The 18,472-nt window shown below is 52.7% G+C and overlaps 1 protein-coding gene across 1 annotated transcript; it reads left to right on the forward strand.

Annotated features, from left to right (window-relative positions):
- The first annotated feature begins 1,967 nt into the window (after positions 1–1,967).
- Positions 1,968–17,776, forward strand: IVD (isovaleryl-CoA dehydrogenase). Its single transcript, XM_075531134.1, has 12 exons — positions 1,968–2,160; positions 5,055–5,144; positions 5,354–5,405; positions 8,967–9,136; positions 12,747–12,840; positions 13,169–13,305; positions 13,841–13,937; positions 15,285–15,378; positions 15,799–15,880; positions 16,512–16,616; positions 16,710–16,782; positions 17,062–17,776. Exons 1-12 carry the CDS (start codon positions 2,008–2,010, stop codon positions 17,193–17,195), a joined length of 1,281 nt encoding a protein of 426 aa, XP_075387249.1. The 5' UTR covers positions 1,968–2,007; the 3' UTR covers positions 17,196–17,776.
- Positions 17,777–18,472: the final 696 nt, after the last annotated feature.

Raw genomic sequence — 18,472 nt, forward strand, 5'->3', positions numbered from 1 at the left:
CCAGTCCTTTGACGATGCAGTTCCACTCCAAAACAGCCATACCTTTAGTGCAGATTTGGGTGTAGATAGAAAGGACCAACAAGTATATAGAAAAAAGGCGGCGGGGGGGACGGGGGTAGAACATGATCTGGCCACAGGAAAGAAGTGATTAAAGGCTTTTACATGTATGAAAAGAAGCTCCAGCTTATTAGAGGAGAAATGGAAGTTACGGCTGCATCGAGATGCCAGTCTTCCTTACTGGAATGCACAAACCCACACACCTGCATCGGGACCATTTGGTGAAGCTCCTGAAAAACAAGCACGCTCTTCACATTGCCCGTGCCAACGCAAACTAATACATTCATATGGAGGGAGATTTATCGATATCAGAATTATAAATCACCCAGCAAGCCGATTCCAGGCAGTTTCAATGCAGCCATGCTGGCATTTCAGGTGTCTATGTAAGGAGACGGTTAAACAAATTATAGTACTTGAAAACGCCAGGTCTATTCGCCCAAGGCCACGCCTCCGTTGGGCACCTAACAAATTAATCCACCCAGGCAGCCAGCTTTTTTTTTTTTTTTTAAGAAAAACAGCAACTCTTAAACTAGCTTTTTTCATAAAAAAAGAATCTGCATCCACAGGTCACATTATATAAGAAAGTTAATTTAGCTAATTTGCAGTCAGCATGCACACTAGCATCAGCACTACTTTCCCAATCCTAGCTATCCCAGAACTTGATCATTTCTTTCCAAACGGGGCGTTTAGGCAGCCCAGGGTAAAAGGGCTAGGCCACTAACCCCAGGTCTGAAATCGAACCCACCAGCAGCTCAGGGGAGAACGCTGGGGCAGTCTGCTTCCGGAAAGATCTACAGTCTCCAGAGCATGCACACTGGGACAGAGAGGAAGTGGAAACACAGGGAATCCAGGGGGGATGATCCCTTCAGGAACAGTGGTGAGAGTGGCAATACCGGGAGAGTCGAAAGAGGGCAGGGTGGCAAGGAGGAACCTATTACAGGTATCTACAAGTCATCTCCTCCCTGGGGGAACCCACAACAGAAGAGTGGGTGAAGGGAGACGTCAGACAGTGTAAGAGATGACAAAATAATAATTTATAAATTATCAAAGGTTCATGAGAGAGGGGAAAGATGAGGAACTGATGCCAAGGGCTCAAGTAGAAAGCAAATGTTTTGAGAATGATGAAGGCAACAAATGTGCAAGTGTGCTTGACACAATGGATGATGGATGGATGGTGATTAGTTAGTTGTACGATCCCCCAATAAAATGATTTTAAAAGAAAGGTTTATGGTCTCGCAAACCCTATAGGGCAAGTTTCACTGTCCCACTGACCCACAGGGTCGCTGTGAGTGGGGATCCACTCGATAGCTTGGATTTGGAGTGGCGCGGGGTTAAGCGCTCCGCTGGGCTGGGGGTCGGTGAGGACACTTTGCGGGTTTGCAGACGGGTTGCTCCGCGGAAGAAAGACGTGGCAGCTTGCTTCCTGAAAACCCAAGCGTGGCCACCTTAGGGCGCAGTTCCACTGGGTCGTTTCGGGAATCCCCCTTAAGGGAAGGGGGTTGGGTTTAGTGAGCTCGGTCTTAAAGCTTTGTCCCCTCTGGAAGATGGACTTCTGAAGTTGACAAGCAGGTGACTGACTAAGCTGCCATCGAGTCGATTCTGTCTGCTATCTCCACGCAGGGAAAATAGATTTCCAATTCGAAAGGAAAACGCACTTCTCTTGCTTTTCTACCCTGAGAGCACCCAGTCGCGGAAGGCGGCGCGCGGAGCCCGATCCCGGACACACCGCCCACCGCGGGGCAGGGGGCTGCGGGGGCCCTGGCGGGGGAGGGGGTGATCCCCCGGACCCCCGATTGGTTTGGGCGGCGGCCAATGGCAGGGCGGCCTTCCGCGAGCAGCGAGCGCTGATTGGCTGCTCGAGACCCATCCCACTCCCGGGTTGGCCCGCGCAGCCGGTGATTAGAGCCGTCGCGGTTCGCGAGTAGCTCCAGCTCTGGCAGCCAGGCAGAGATGGCGACTGCGGCTTGGCGTCTGGGCTCCTCGGTCACCAAGTGGAGGCTCAGGCCCCTGGTGGCTCCGCTCGCGCGTCTCGCTTCCCAGCGGGCCCTCTCGGTGCTGCCCGTCGACGATGCGATCAATGGGCTAAACGAGGAACAGAAGCAGGTAGGGAGATGGACCCTCCTCCCCGAAGGCCTCCTGCCTAGGCCACTCCGGCCTGGCTGACCTCGCCTGGCTCAGCCGTGACGGGCGTCCCGGGGACTCACTCGCTGGCTTCAACCGCCTGTGTGGAGCATGACTTGGTGGGTGCCGGGGTGGGGCCGAGATAAGCGAAGAAAGCTGCTGGGAACGGGTGGTGCCCGGAGGACCCGACTGGCAGTAGCCGCGGGCGCTGGCAACCCCAGCCAGTCTGGCCCGGACCCACTCAGGTTAGGGCCGCGTGTGAAGCGTACAACAGCTTCGTAGGGCTTTAAGGGCGTGACCTTTCAGGGGCAGATCGCTCAGGGCTTTCTCCTGAGGCACGTTTGGAGTGGGCTTGATGAATTAGTTCGTAATTGAGCACTTAACCATTTGGGCCACCTAGGGACTCCTGAAGGTGGCAGAAGGGTCTTTAAGCAGCATGAAAGCCCCTTCTACCTGAACACTCACTGGCTACGGTTCAGTTTCCTAAACCTGGTTGACCATGATCACCAGGGAACCCTTTTGGCTCACACCCCTGGTAAGGTTCCAAAACGCACCCAAGACCTGCTGTTTATCATTAGCCCACTGTATGGAAGCACAGAGCGTGACAAGAAATGGCAATGAAATGTGTGTTTGCTCATGGCACTCACTGGTCCCGGGGCTTTCCTGAAGCGGGAGCTCTGCTCCCACAGGAGAGTGGGTAGGCAGCCCAAGAATTCCTAAGTCGTTAGTTATGTGAGCCTTTCATGAGCTTTTGACCAAAACCAAACCTCTGTCGCTGAGTCGATTCCAACTCACAGCGGCCCCCAGGACAGAATAGAATTGCTCCATAGGGTTTCCCAGGCTAGATTCTTTACTCAAGCAGACTGCCCTATCTTTCTATGGACAGGCAGCTGGCAGATTCAAATTGTAGACCTTGCGACAGAGTACTTTAATCATTGTACCACCAGGCCTTCTTGCACCTCAATTAACTCAAAAGGCCACAACACTGCCATGGAATCGATGCCAACTTATAGCCACCCTGTAGGACAGGGTAGAACTGCAACCGTGCGTGTCCGAGGCTGGAACTCTTTTGCGAAGGTACTGCCATGGAGTCGATGCTGCTCACCGCAACCCTGCAAGTCAAGATGGTACTGCCCCTTTGTGTTTCCAATACTGTAACTCATTACCCGAGTAGAAAGCCTCATCATTCTCCCACCTGACAACCATGGTTTCGAACTGTTGACCTTGCAGTTATCAGCCCAATTCTGCACCTCTCAGCCACCCAGGCCTCCTGCATTAGTCCACCTTTGATCAGGGGATTAAAGTCCACACCAGCTAACAGGAAAATGCGTACATACCTGAGCCGGTTTTAAGAAGTGGAATGAATCCATGATGCTCACCTTCCTGGCACAATCATTGAAGACAAATGGCTGCATAACCAAATGTGGCCAAGAAAGCTGATGGTGCCTGGTTAACAACAGATACAGTGTCTGATGGCTTGAAGGTAAACAAGAGGCCACCTAGTTCAGAAGCAACAAAGCCCACATAGAAGAAGCACACCAGCTTGCGTGATCTCAAGGTGTCGATGGGTCAGATATGAAGCATCAAAGAACAAAAAATCCTATCATTGTGAATAAGGGGGAGTGCGGAGTGGAGACCCAAAGACCATCTGTAGGCAACTGGACACCCCGTTGCACAAAGGTCTTGGGGAGCAGCGAGCCAGTCAGGGTGCAGTGTAGCAACGATCAAACATACAATATTCTTCCAATTCTGTAATGTTTCCTCACCCCCCACACCATCATGATCCCAATTCTACATTACAAATCCAGCTAGATCCGAGGATGTACACTGGTACATAGAAGAACTAGAAACACAGGGAATCTGGAACACATAAATCTCTCAGGGTCAATAATGAGAGTAGCGATACCAGGAAGGTGGAAGGAAAGTGGGGTGGAAGGGGAAAATTGATCCCAAGGATCTACACACATAACCCTCTCCCTGGGGGACAGACCACAGAAAAGTGGTGTAAGGGAGACAGACGTCAGACAGTGTTAAGACATGACAATATAATAACAGTTTATAAATTATCAAGGGTTCAGTGATGGAGGGGGAAAATGAGCCGATTACAAGGGCTCAAGTAGAAAGCAAATATTTTGAGAATGATGAGGGCAACAAATGTGCAAATGTGCTTGACATGATGGATGGATGGATGGATTGTGATGACTTCTATGAGCCCCCACTAAAGTGATTTTTCTCTTTAAAGTGAAAGGAAAAGATGGTGACATTTCCCTCACAGCATTTTTTAAATACCCCCAGTTATAAAAAGCTTATGTGCTCTTTTATATCCTTTTGCTTTCTGCCACCCTTGGCGGCACAGTTGGGTGAGTATGGGTCTGTAACTTGCAAGGCCAGCGCTTAAAGCAACGAACTCCGGAGAGATGTTTGCAAAGGGCAGCGCCTTTCCTGGGTCAGAACCACTCGACAGCAGTAAGTCACTCTCTGCTCCTGGCCAACAAATGAGCACCGAGGCTGACAACTGGGCCCTGGCTGTGGATTGTCTCCTTTGGCTTTGGTGACTCCTTATCCAAACAGCTCTGGGGCAGAAGAATCCGACTGCCAGCAATGAAAGGCAGAGGCTGGACTGCAGAGGGGGAGGTGCGAAAGGTACTGGCAAGGCTGGAAGGCCACCAGGCCTGGGCTCATGCAGGGTCTCCTGGGCCTGGCCAGAGGCTTAGCTTGTTTTCTTATGCCTTCAAGGGGAAGAAGCTGAATTGTTTTTTGTAAGGGGAGAGAGGAAGACCACCTCTTTCCCCTAGTGGGCACTGGTGGTTGTGGGCAGGTTTCCGTGGCAAGAATGTACTGGTTTTAGTGCCATTGACCAACCCTTCTCTTTCTAGCTTCGCCAAACCATGGTTAAGTTCCTTCAGGAGCACTTGGCCCCCAAAGCCCAGGAGATTGATCAGAACAACGAGTTCAAGAACCTTCGAGTGAGTCCGAGGCCCAGGTCTGGGAGCAGCGAGGCAGTGTGTGGGCACTTGACTGTTGAAGAACGGCTTTGTGGCCTGAGGGGCTGAATCTTTGGAAGGGGAGCCCTTCCTGAGAACAGAACCCTTGTCCCTGAAGCAGCTAAGTCATTTTGCTCCAAGTAGGCCAGGCCACGGCCAGGTGCCCTCTAACATCTCACCTCTGTCAACAGGAGTTTTGGAAGCAGCTGGGGGACCTGGGCGTCTTGGGCATCACAGCCCCTGGTGAGTATGGTTCTTTAGTTAAGGTGGAGAACTTTGCTGCGGGGCCCTCTGGCTGCTGATTGGTCTGTTCTGGTGCTGCGTGAGGCTGAGAATTTGCATTCTTGCCCCAGAACCCCTCGGCTGAACAAGAAGTCTGGATTCATGGAGGCTGGGGACCTTACGAAAGGATAGAATTCGATACATTGTATCTAGGGTGACAGAACAAATTCTCCAGAGGGGCTGAAGAAGCAGAGTTCTGTAGGGGAGGGCCTGGTTTCCAGAAGCAGCAGGGAAGGGAAGAGAAGCGAAGCTCAGGCTCCCAGAAACCCAGTGTCCCCCTCGTTGACTGTCAGTCAGACCACCGAAGAGTAAACTCAGAATCCCACAGCCGCCAAGCTGGTGCCATCTCACAGTGACCTGTGGGAAACAGAGGCACGGAGGAGCGTGTATGCGATGAATTCTTTAATCTCATGTTCTAGGAAGCCTGCAGGCCAGGATTCTGGGTGGAGGGAGGCCTTTGCACCTGTGAGTGAGTGATGACTCCCAATCACATTCTCATAAGTAAAATAATCCCCACAATATTCCTCCCATAATAGTGCTAACCTTAAAGTTACCTCTTAAAAGCACATGGCTGATTTCTCTGGCCAGCAGATCTCTAGGGGCAGACACGTTGCTGTTGTTCTCACTGCCCCCCTCACGTGCCCCCAGCACTGGTGTTAGCTGATTCCTCCAATTAACTTAGGGGCCTCGAGGGTTAAAGGTACAGCCCACTTTGTTAACTTTGTGGTTCCTTGTAACTAAAGGGGCTTGCATGCCCCAAGGACATAAAGGCAGGGGTCCTCAACCTTTTTAAATAGGGGCCAGTTCACTGTCCCTCAGACCCGTTGGAGGGCCAGGCTACAGTTGTTTTTTTTTTTTTAATGTTAACAAATTCCTATGCACACTGCACATACCTTATTTTGAAGTGAAAAAACAAATGGGGCAAAAACATCTGGCGGGCCAGATAAATGTCCTATATCTATATCCTTCACTTGGATCATAGCAAACCAGACTGCACGGCTGCTGAATACTGCCTGTTGGATTTGTTGGAGAGACTGGAAAACTTTGCCTGAAGGGCGTGTCCTAGCAACCCAGTGTCACTGTCTTCCATGAGCTCTGTCTCCTCCACAGCTCCTGGACAGGGCCACTCAGATGAGGCTGTGGCCTTCCTTGGCCTGCAGCTAGGACCCGCAGCTCATTAGGCAGCAGTGGCGGAGGTGGGGTGGGGAAGTCGGCCCCCTGTGGGTCTTAAGTCCGTGTTTCCAAAAGGGCAAAGGCAGGGCGCTGGGGGCCTCGGTTTAGAGGTTGATCTGAAGCAGACACCCACTGCAGGCCTGGCCTCCAGGTACCCAGTCAGGAGAGAAAGCCGGGCCTCCCAGCCCAGGACTGGATGCCCAAGTTCACTCTGGGCACCAGAGCAAGGGGACACTTATGTGCCTCCCCTCACACCCTCATCACCTGGAGCTGTCGGTGGAGCCCGACGCCCTTCAGCCCCTGTTCGCCAGCGTCCAGCTGTGCTCAGAGTGTTCATGGCAGAGGTTCAGACGTAGATCTCCAGGCCTTTCTTTTGAGGAGCCTCCACATGGACTCGAACCTCCAACCTTTGAGTCAGCGGCTGAGGATGTGAACTGTTCACACCGCCCAGAGACTCCACTTGGATGGCAGATTGCTTCTAAGATTGTAATTGGTCTGAGAAAGGTATGTCGTGAGAGTAGGCTTTCCTTGGCTAAGTCGGGTCTGACCTAAGTCCATGACCTCTCCCCCACCCCCACCCAAAGTTTCATTCTGATTGCCTTTCATGACCAGAAGTCATCACATTGAACTTCTAGAGATAAACAGCTGAGAACAGTGAACATGAGCACGTTGCGTGCTGTTAGCACTTCACCCTACACCTTGCTCGGGACGCTGTGGTGGTTCCACTTGAGGACGGAACGACACGCGCCCTCGCGGTTCTCGGGCTCGAGCCCGTTCTTGCTAAGGGTAATATACACTGAAGGAACTCAAACGGCTGTCTTTCTCACGAGCCTTTCAAAGCTTTGCGACACACACATGAGTTGAGTGGGTAATTGGAAACTTGTGTGCATGATCACAATTAACTGAGCTCATCCGAACGTGGGGCCCAGCCAGGGCGGGTCCCACTCTGCACCGTGGCTCGGGAACCAGACCTTTAGTTGAGTGGCGTTCAGCACGTGGCTCTTGTGGTTGGACAGCCCTCACTACCCTGACTATTTTCCATACCTTTAGCAGGCGTTCAGTGCTTGAACTTAGCAGGGAACTTGTGAAAAGCACACTGGTCAGGTGGCAGTTGTTAATGTAAGGAGGAAACGGTTAGAAAACAGAAAACCCTCTCCAGGGCCCACTTGGAAAGACAAGTAGCTGAGCGTCTGTTTTGTAGAACTGGTGCTTCTGCTCTGAGCCCCTGTGGGTGTCCTGGTGGCCTAGTGGGTTACCTACCGGGCTGCTAGCTAACGAGGCAACAGTTTGAAACCACAGCTGCTACCGGGAGAAAGGTGAAGCTTTCTCTTCCTGGGCGGGCTTGCTGTCTTGGAAACCGGCAGGGACAGCTGTACTCCATCCTGTAGGGCCGCCATGAGCCAGGACAGGCTCCTTGGCAGGGAGTGCTTTTCAAAGTGCCCTGGTGGTTTCATGGGTCAGGTTCCGGGCTGACAACCACAAACAAGATCAGCAATTCCAACCCACCAGCCCCAGGAGGGTTTCTGCTCCACGAACCCATAAAGCATGCCAGCCCACAGGGGCAGGTCTGCTCTGTCCTATAGGGTCTTTCTGTGCGTCAGAACGGAACTGATGCCAGTGTGTGTTGGGGTTTATGAATGGGCTTTCATCCCAGGAGGTGTGGCATCCGACCACCTTTCCTGGAGCCTAGGGCTGGCACCCATCTCAGAAAGCATGAGCCTTTGCCAGGTTCACCCATACAGATTGTGAGGATGAAGGGTTAGGTACAGGGTCCCCTTGCCAATTAACCTTCAGGCCAGCTGCCAGGGAACAAGCTTACCTGTTTATGGGGAGTCCTGAAACTCCTTTCTGCCTCTGCACAGCGCACCCCGAGATGTTCTCTTGGGATGTGGCTCCCCTATCCCTTTCAGCAGGCCTGCGTTTCTGAGTCCAGGCTCAGGCTATGAAAAGCTCTCCTCTTTGCCTTGCTCACACCCGGCCTTTGTTTTGCATCCATTCTAGTCTTTGGGGTTCCTCCTAGTGGTGTTTCTCTGTTAAGCCCCAGGTCCCCTTCTCTTCCTCCCCTGCCACTGTGCGCTGAGAGCTTTCTGAACAGTAGGGGCACCTTGCTGCGTGCAGAGCTGTGTCCTGGATAAAGACGGGTCGCAACAACTCTCCCTGGTGTTTAGGACCCTGTTCTGCGGTCTTGTAAGCCGCGTTCATGTCATCTCCGCCTGGCTGCCGGCCTGGCTACAAGTACTCTGGAATAGGTGTCGCGTGGATATTTGTTTTCTGCTAAGATTCGGTTCTTAAGTGTTCCAAATTAATCTCTGCGGCTCTTTCCTCCCCGCTGCACCCCCGCTACCCCAGCTCAGTACGGCGGCTCTGGGCTGGGGTACCTGGAGCATGTGCTGGTGATGGAAGAGATATCCCGAGCATCGGCAGCAGTGGGGCTCAGCTACGGTGCCCACTCCAACCTCTGCATCAACCAACTCGTGCGCAATGGGAATGAAGCCCAGAAGGAGAAGTACCTCCCCAAGGTGAGGAGCAGAGGGGGAACTGCGTGCTCCTCCACGGCGGCCCGCCAGCCTCTGGGAACCTCCCTGGGGGGAGAGCCAAGCCGACTGGCTGGCCGAAGCCTGCTGCCCAGAGCCAACGACGATGAGAAAGGGTTCAGTTAAAAATAAATAAATAGAAAACGAACCCCCAACAACCAGCTCAAAATCGGAGAAAACATTGGCACAACAGGGAGATGGAGCTAAAGGACAGTGGCCAGATGGGAGCCTGACTCACTGGGTAAACTTTTACCCAAGAGACGCTAAAGTATTACTTCTCTTGAAACAAATTTAGAAATCTAGGGGCTCCATAATTTAATTAAATCACAGAAATTTCATAAATATTGGTCTTCAAAATTACAAAATGAACAAGTTTGACTTAAAACTAAAAAAAATTCAAACTAGGACCCAAACCCCTGGCACAGGGGTCACTGGACAACATTTGAAGAATTTACATTCCACCCACACCCCCAGCTTCCTTTGCCCTTCTCTCTCTCTCTCTCTCTTTGGTTATGTACAAATATATGAAGAGGCTTCAAAAAGTACATAGAAAAAATTCATTATCTTTTTATTCCATTTTCCCATGAACCTTTGGAGCCCCTCACACTGCCTTCCCCTGCACTCAAGGTAGTCTGTCTGTCCTTCAGTTAGAGACTTACGCCCCCCCCCCCCCCAACTACCCGGGAAACCATGCAAGAATGCTTCTCTCTGTTTATCAGCAGTCTGATGGGCACGTAGTTCACTTGTCATACAATGGACTGGGTTAGAGACATATTTCAGAGGGGTGGACAGTCACCCACAATTGACTTTAGGACTTTCCTTCACTCTTCTAACCATTACTAGCTCCCATTACCCCGCAACCTCCCCTGCCATCCCCGCAAGGAGCTGAGTCAGTTCCTGTCTATAGATTTGTGCACCCTGGATTGCATACAGAGAACCATACAACACGAAGCACAGAACCTCGATCCAAGTGAAGCCAGAAGATACTGGAAACCAGAACCACTTAAAAATGGGTCAAGAGGAAAAACAAGGGCTAACATGTTAAATGTTCACCTCTTATCTGTGATCAACTTTCCAATGCACTGTATCTGAGGCAAGACTATTTACATCCCTCCTCAGTGATCCAGGGGAATTCAGTAGGGGCTTAATCCTCACGGGGACTCTGCAAATGGACTTTGGCCTTTTCCCCCCTTGAACTGTAATTCATAGCCTTCTACAAACTAGGTGCTCAAAATTTAAAGCTCTAACACAATTGCCTCTTCTGCTCCTGGATTTTATTACTTATAGTCCTTGGCTCTCACAGGCTTGTATGCTCCTTCCATGTGGTCTTAGGGAGCACCTCACTTAGATGGCTGCCTGTTTTAAGCCACGCTTTAAGACCCCAGACACTATGCATTCTGGTGGCCAGGCACCATCTTTAAAATTTTTCCAGCAGTTTGATGGGCACATAATCCACATATCATACAATTGAGCATTTGGTGATGTATAACCAACCACCTCTATGCATAAGCACCCTTCCCACCCACATCATAGTGATATCACCTTTAAACTGAGTTATAAAATCACTATCAGTTCTAGTGTTCCCTCTCCCCAGCCTGGCACCATCTGACTTCTCCACCACCCTTCACTGGGGCACCCATATCTTCAGGGATCACTTCGTGAGGGTTTAAGTATTGAGCAAGGCCACATTGTAAGAACTAATCATTCTTAGGTTAGGAGTTAGAGCGAAGTGCAAGTTCAAAATCCTTTTGACTATCTGAAGTGTACGTATGCTCCTGGCTCACTTGAAGGCAGCGGCAGCTGGTTGAGAGATGATTTAAGCGCCCTCCTTGAGACACTTGGCAATCATAATGATTGCGAATCTAGTCAGTGATAATAGAATTTAAAGCACCATTGAGAAAATTAAAATCTACATTTATAGGAAAGCTCTTGACTAAAAGATATGGCCACTCCCCCAGGTTGAAAACTTAAGTCACTGAACATTGCTTCAGAAAGCATTAAGGGTTAATCACAAGACAAAAATACATTCCCTAAGACAGAACTATGTCAGCAGGACTGAGACCTATCTGAAAAAGTATGAAAACAGCAAGTATATGGTAGCCTTTCAGGTCTCAATACTGGAAGAATTTGAGTGAGTGTCTGTGTGTGTGTCTGTGTGTGTGTGTGTGTCTGTGTGTGTGTCTGTGTGTGTGAGTGTGTCTGTGTGTGTGTGTATCTGTGTGTGTGAGTGTGTCTGTGTGTGTGTGTCTGTGTGTGTGAGTGTGTGTGTGTCTGTGTGTGTGTCTGTGTGTGTGAGTGTGTGTGTGTCTGTGTGTGTGTGTGTCTGTGTGTGTGTGTGTCTGTGTGTGTGTGTCTGTGTGTGAGTGTGTGTGTCTGTGTGTGTGTCTGTGTGTGTGAGTGTGTGTGTGTCTGAGTGTGTGTGTGAGAGTGTGTGTGTCTGTGTGTGTGAGTGTGTGTGTCTGTGAGTGTGTGTGTGTCTGTGTGTGTGAGTGTGTGTGTGTATGTGTGAGTGTGTGTGTGTGTCTGTGAGTGTGTGTGTGTGTTTGTGTGTGTGAGTGTGTGTGTGTCTGTGTGAGTGTGTGTGTGTGTGTGTCTGTGTGTATACACCTTCTTCCATTAGTATTCTCGCAATGTTTGTCTCCTGGTGATGACATGTCACTCAGCAGCGTGTGCTCCAGCGTTAGCCAGGCCCGGAGGGGTGTCACGGATTCATTGCTAACCTCTATCGTGGTGGAGTGCACGCGTGTACCTTCCTTTTCTGTTCTTCTCGTGATAACGTTCAGGTGCTTTCTATCATTTTGCTCTTGTAAGTAGCGTTGCTCATGGCTCGGTTCTCTGGGCCATACGAGGGGACTTTAAAAAGCTGGCAGGCAGTTCATCTGCCACAGAGTTGAAGCCCTCTCATAGGTGAGTGGGATTGTTGCATCATGTGGTATTTCTAATTTTTAAGGACGCACCACAGTTGTACTAGTTTCCAGCACCACCCCACACCATATGTAGACATATATATACATATAAATTCTAGTCTCTCTACACCCTGGCCTGCTCTTGTTGGAAGTTTTGCCAAGACTGCTGGGATGAGATAATGTTTTGCTGTTTGGTTTGCATTTCTCAACGAACTGATAGACAAACGCATTTCTTCACCTGCTTGTTGGCCACCTGAATGTCCTCCTCATCTCAATGTCTCTTCCTGTTTTTTGCCCATTTTTAAATGAAATCTTTTTGTTGACGAGGTGGTGAAGTTTCCATAGATTTCAGAAATGAAGCCCTTGTCCTAGTCTCCATGTCAGAGCCAATGCCACACACCCCCCCAGCGTAGTGTACGGGTTATCTTTTGGCTCTGGTGGTGAGATCTCTGCACCCATCGCTCCCTCGATGGGCTCTATAGTTTTAGGTCTTACACTTACAGGGAGCATTTTTAAGAAACGAGAAAGGAAGAGTAACTTCTCTTGCAAAGGAGTGTCATTTTCAGCCCGTAGATGCGGAACTCCTCTCCTAGGACGACATCTAGGACTAAATCCATGCCCAGGTCAGAGAGACAAGGAGCCCTAGGGGACCCTGAAGCCCTAACAAGATTCTGGGGGTTTTCCCACAGCTGATAAGTGGGGAGTACATCGGCGCGCTGGCCATGAGTGAGCCCAATGCAGGCTCCGACGTCGTCTCCATGAAGCTGAAAGCGGAAAAGAAAGGTGAGGCCACTCGGGCGCTGAAAGGGCTGAAGTGCAGGCAGCCTTTCTCGGGCCTGAGAGCAACATAGCTCTGGTGCCGTCTTGGTGAAGCACCAGCTGCTACCCAAGAGGGCAGCGCTGTGGAGCCCCCAGCCGCTCGGAGGGAGCAAGCCCTGGCACTCTGCTTCTCTAAGGGTTACAGCCTGGGGGGGTCCAAGGGGCAGCTTGCCCTGCCCTCTGAGCCCCCTTGCGTCCGAGTGGACTCCGAGGCAATGAGAGGGGCACCACTTGGGAGTGGAGGGCCGACTGCCCCACTTGAGCCAACCGCAGCCTGCCCGGCCTCCTGCAGGGGATCATTACATCCTGAATGGCAACAAGTTCTGGATCACCAATGGCCCCGACGCAGACGTCCTGATCGTGTACGCCAAGACCGATCCCGCTGCCGTGCCAGCTTCCCGCGGCATCACCGCCTTCATCGTGGAGAAGGTGAGTGTGCTGTGTGCCTGAGACTGTGTGTGTGGGGGTGTCCCCAGAGTGTCCCCCCAGGCTTCCTGAGGGAGGGGCGGTGCCGAAGGCAGAGTCTAAGGACTCCACAGAAGACGGGGGCCACCCCCAGAGCCTGGTAAGAGGGAGTGCGAACAGGAACGGACACTTAAGTGTTCGGGGTTTAGGCTGGGTTTTCAGATCACGGGCGGCTGCGGCCGTTTTCTGGGTGGAAGAAGAAATCTGGAAAGGGAGACAGGACACAATAGTGAGGGGTGGCGGGTGTTGAGGCAGGTGACAGAGGTAGGAGGCCGCGAGTCTGGCGCTGGCCGGTAGATTTGAACGAATGTCGTCAAGGTCTGTGGTGGGATTGGGATTGGCCTGGGCTCCTGGGCCTAGAGGTTCTGGAATCGGAGTCCAGGGAAGGCCGGCCAAGCGGGGGCCTGATGGGAAGGCGGACACCTTTAGCGCCTTCTCCTTCCGTGGCCCTCTTGGGAGGGCTCGTCTGTCAGCAGGACCACCTTTGTCTCCTGTGAAGGGCATGCCTGGCTTCAGCACCTCCCAGAAGCTGGACAAGCTGGGGATGCGGGGCTCCAACACCTGTGAGCTGGTCTTTGAGAACTGCAAGATTCCCGGTGAGTGTGTCTGAGAGTGGGCCTGAGGGCTGACCTCACACCTTCACTGAGGACTGAGACCCAAGGCGCCACCCGCTGAAGCCTGCTCCGGGCCTCCGACATGGGCCGCGAGACACCCCCTTGGTCTGCAATCACTAGAAATATGCCTAGCTGCAGGGAGGTCTCGCGAGGGTGGGGTGCTCTGTGGCTGTTGGATTCCTGGCAGTTTTGTGTCCTTACGTGATTGCCCACAGCTCCCCTTGTCCTGGCTGATAGCTTCTCATCAGCACCAAATGGCCTGTGTCCTGAACAGACTCACCCTGGGGGAGATCACATTGGCTCTGAACAGCCTGAGCCTGGTGGGACAACCCGTGCTTACTCTGTGCGTACATATATGCAAAGAGCTAAAGTGCCCCCCTCACCCCCTGCTGTGTATGCGCTGACCAGTGCATCCCGGCCACAGGGAGGTCTCTGACCTGAGCCTTAGCTGTCGCCATCCAAGTTGATTACTGTGATCCTGCTGGTGCAGTAGTTACGTGCTGGACTGCGATCCACGTGGTTGGCAGTTTGAAGCCATCAGCAGCTCAGAGGGAGAAAGACTGGGCTTTCTACTGTCATAAATAGTTAAAGTCTCAGAAACCCCCAGGGTTCACCTGACTCGATGGCAGTGTGTTTGGTTCGGTTTTATGGCTGTCAGAGGTTACACGACGACTTCCCTGGCCATCTGCGTCCAGAGCACTCCAGCTGCCGGGTAACTGGGTTCTTTGAAGGGTGGCAGCTGACATGTTGGGTCACTGAACAGAGGTGATGGCTATGTGGACATGGGGAGCAAATTTCTCAAGCTGGTGGCTGCCAGCACTGGCTCATGGGAAATGTGCCCCAAGACAGAAATGTCTCCCAGATGCTCAGTCTGAACCTCTCATGGCTGCTGGGCGGGGCAGGGCTGACGTGTGTGTGTGTGTGTGTGTGTGTGTGTGTGTGTGTGTGTCCCGGGAGCTCACAGAAGGAGCAGGATGTGAGAGAGTGAGTGTCTCAATTACAGCAATGGTTCACTGGCGACGTTTAACAAGAAAACGAGCAATGAACTAAGGAGGGGTATGGTGTCTTCCAGACCACACCAGCTTCATCTGTGTCCCCTCCCCGCAGTGCAGGAGCGGGAGGGGAAGATGGAACCACTCGGTTGGCCGGTCTGGCCTCTGGTGGGAGGATACGTGTCTGACCTGACACGAGGTCAATTTGATCATCTCCTATCCCCAGAACCCTAGTTGAAAGTCAGGTTCACAGTGTTTCAGTACCAAGCCGGGGACCTTTTATGAAGGGGCGGAGGGTGTGGACAGCCCTAGCCCCTGACCTGCCCTTGCCCCGCAGCGCTCAACATCCTGGGCCACCTGAGTAAGGGTGTGTACGTGCTGATGAGCGGGCTGGACCTGGAGCGGCTGGTGCTGTCCGGTGGGCCCATCGGGTGAGTGGGCGCCAGCCCGAGCAGCAGCAGTCTTCCCCTCCCCTCCCCCACCTCGTGGGGCCCAAGGCAGCCACCACCCAGCCTGGTGCTCCATCCTTCATTCTTCACCCAGAAGAGAATCCCCCTCGGTGCTGGAGCTGCGCCCTAGGGAGCAACACTGTGCAGTGCCTGCGTTAGTCTAAGCTCTGCCCCCCCACCCCGCACAGGCCCTGCGACCCCACGCCCAGTCTCAAGAGGCAGGGGAAGAGGACAGGGCAGGCAGTTGGGACCCTAGTGGGCAGTGGAGGACGAGTTTCTTACACTCTGAGTTGCGTGTCCTCCCCGGGGCTCTGATTCCTCAGCTAGCTGACGCCCCCCAGACCTCCCGCAGCAGCCTTTTGCTGTCAGCTGGCTCCTTCCCATGCCTGTCTCCTCCGACAGGCTCATGCAGGCCGTCCTCGACCACACCATCCCCTACCTTCACATGAGGGAAGCCTTTGGCCAGAAGATTGGCCACTTCCAGGTGAGAGGGGTGTTGTTGGGGTTGGCTTGCACTCACAATGGGGCTGAGAGTCTCTCAGCCGATGGATGGGGATGCAGGCCAAGCCCTGGGCGTGTGCTGTCCGTCCCTGGTGGGCCACTCTCCGGCTTCAGACTCGTTAAAGACCAGGACTAATGGCACTCGCAGACCCTGTAAGGTTGGCGGGGGGACTCAGTGACTCATTGAACTGCCCTCCCCCCCTCCACTGACTCATTGGGAGTGGGTCGCCAGGCCTCTCTTCTGAGGCGCCTTTAGGTGGGCTTGAGTCACCAGGGGTTCCATTAGTATAAGGGCTTGTGCTGCCCAGGTGAGGCAGAGTTGGGGGGAGCAGCGTGCCAGGAAATGAGGATTTTGGTGGGTGGTCCCACAGGACAGTGCCCTGCAGCGAGAGCGAGGACCACTTCAGAGTCCACAGTGAAACAGCAGCCCTCTGGCCTAGCTGCCAGCCGGACCACCTGCCACCTCAGCCTACAAAGGTCCCACCCCCAGCCACAGTGGGTGGTGGGTCGCTGAAGCTGGCTGTGGCTCTAATGAGGGGGTGTGGTGTGCTCAGAGAGGAAAACAGCTGCAGTATATTGACACGATAACACCCCTCCCACCTCCCTGTGCCCAGTTGATGCAGGCGAAGATGGCTGACATGTACACCCGGCTCATGGCCTGTCGGCAGTATGTCTACAATGTTGCCAAGGCCTGCGACGAGGGCCACTGCACCCCCAAGGTAAGGGCAGAGGGCAGAGAGGGCACGGCTGGCCGGCTGCCCATCCCAGGCAGGGCTGCTGACCTCCAGCCTACTTCCCTACCCCCACCCTAGGACTGCGCAGCCCTGGCTCTTTTCTCCGGCGAGTGCGCCATGCAGGTGGCCCTGGATGGCATTCAGTGTTTCGGTGAGTAGCCCTGTGCCCACCCTGCCCCGCTGTGTGGGCACCAATCATGGGATGCAGCTATAGCTGAGTAGGAGCCTTTAGGCACCTTCTGTCCTGCCCCACTGAGTAGGACAGGACCCCTTGTCCCCCACCCCCTCCTCAGGTATTCCTTGGGCCCCTTGCTGCCAGCTGCTGCAGTTTTGTTTGTTTTGTTTTGGTGTCCCTGGCTGGCTGCCCCTGCTTCCTTTCCCCGCCCCCACTGCTCCTGTTCAATTTTCTCTGCCTGCACCCCGGCTGCAGGTGGCAACGGCTACATCAATGACTTCCCCATGGGCCGCTTTCTGCGAGATGCCAAGCTCTACGAGATTGGGGCTGGGACCACTGAGGTCAGGCGGCTGATCATCGGCAGGGCCTTCAATGCTGACTTCCGCTAGCCCCCGGGCCCTGCCCTCCGGGCCCTTCCTCAGCACCTGGAGGCCTTTCTTTGGACTTGGAGACCTGGCAGCTCTCCCACCCTGCGCAAAGCAGCCCTGCAGACCACCGCCCTGATCAGCCAAGAAAAACACACAGCTGCTTCAAGCGGACTCAGCAGGAAGCATGGCTTTCTGGGAATGGTTGGGATAGGTTTGGGTGTGTCTGCGCCCGTGCTAGGCCCCTTCTGGGCCTGATACCACCTCCTCCAGAGCTGGCCTAATCCCCAACATTGGCAGAAACTGCAGGATCAGTCAGCCTCGCCTGGCCCTGCCAGCCTAGAGAAGCCGGGCCCAGATGCAGAGACTAGGCCCACCTCCACATCCCTTTGGGGACCCTCAGAAAGGAGAAAAAGAAACAGTGACTAGAGCCCTGGTCCCTCACCTGCTAGCAGGTGACCAGAGCGGCGAGGACAGAGAAAGGGGACAGAACCCGGGCACACCCCATCCTTTAGTTTCTTGTGTGAAATGCACAGTACACATTTAACATGGATATTTACACAGTGTAAAGAAAACAACGGAATAAAACCTTGTGCGTCCAGCACGCTCATCTGTGAAGAGAGCAGTCTGAGTGTCTTAGAAGCCCCATGGCCCTCGGAAACATTATCCCGAAGGAAACAACACCCTTTGTGGGGTGACCACACTCCCCTACTTCCCTGAATAGCTTCCCACCTCTGTTGGAAGAGGCCTGGTGGCTCAGCGGTGAAGCACTCAGGTTAAAACCCACCCATGGGAAAGAGATGGGTCAGTCTGCTTCTGGGTTCTACTCTGTCCTCCAGGGTGAGTTCGAAACAACCTGAGGACAACAGGTACCTAAATACTGTCTGAGTAATCTGCTTCAAATACATGTTTTCTATAGTTGGCAATTTACCATGGATACCAGGGACTTCAACTTTTCTCTTTATTTAATTCATTTTATGAGAGGCTCCTACAATTCTTATCACAATCCATACATACATCAATTATAGAATGCACATTTGTACATTCATGGCCCTCATCATCCTCAAAACATTTGTTCTCCATTTAAGCCCCTGCCATTAGCTCCTCATATTTCCCCTCTCTCCACTTCCCTCTCCCTCATGAACCCTTGATAATTTGTAAATTTTTATTTTATTTTTTGTAAATTATTTTCTCATATCTTGCCATGTCCGACTTCTTCCTTCTTCCACTTTTCTGGTGTCCATCCCCCAGGAGGAGGTTATATGTAGATCCTTGAAATCAGTTCCCCCTTTCTATCCCAC

This window comes from Tenrec ecaudatus, chromosome 14, assembly GCF_050624435.1.
Source record: "Tenrec ecaudatus isolate mTenEca1 chromosome 14, mTenEca1.hap1, whole genome shotgun sequence".
NCBI lineage: Eukaryota > Metazoa > Chordata > Mammalia > Afrosoricida > Tenrecidae > Tenrec > Tenrec ecaudatus.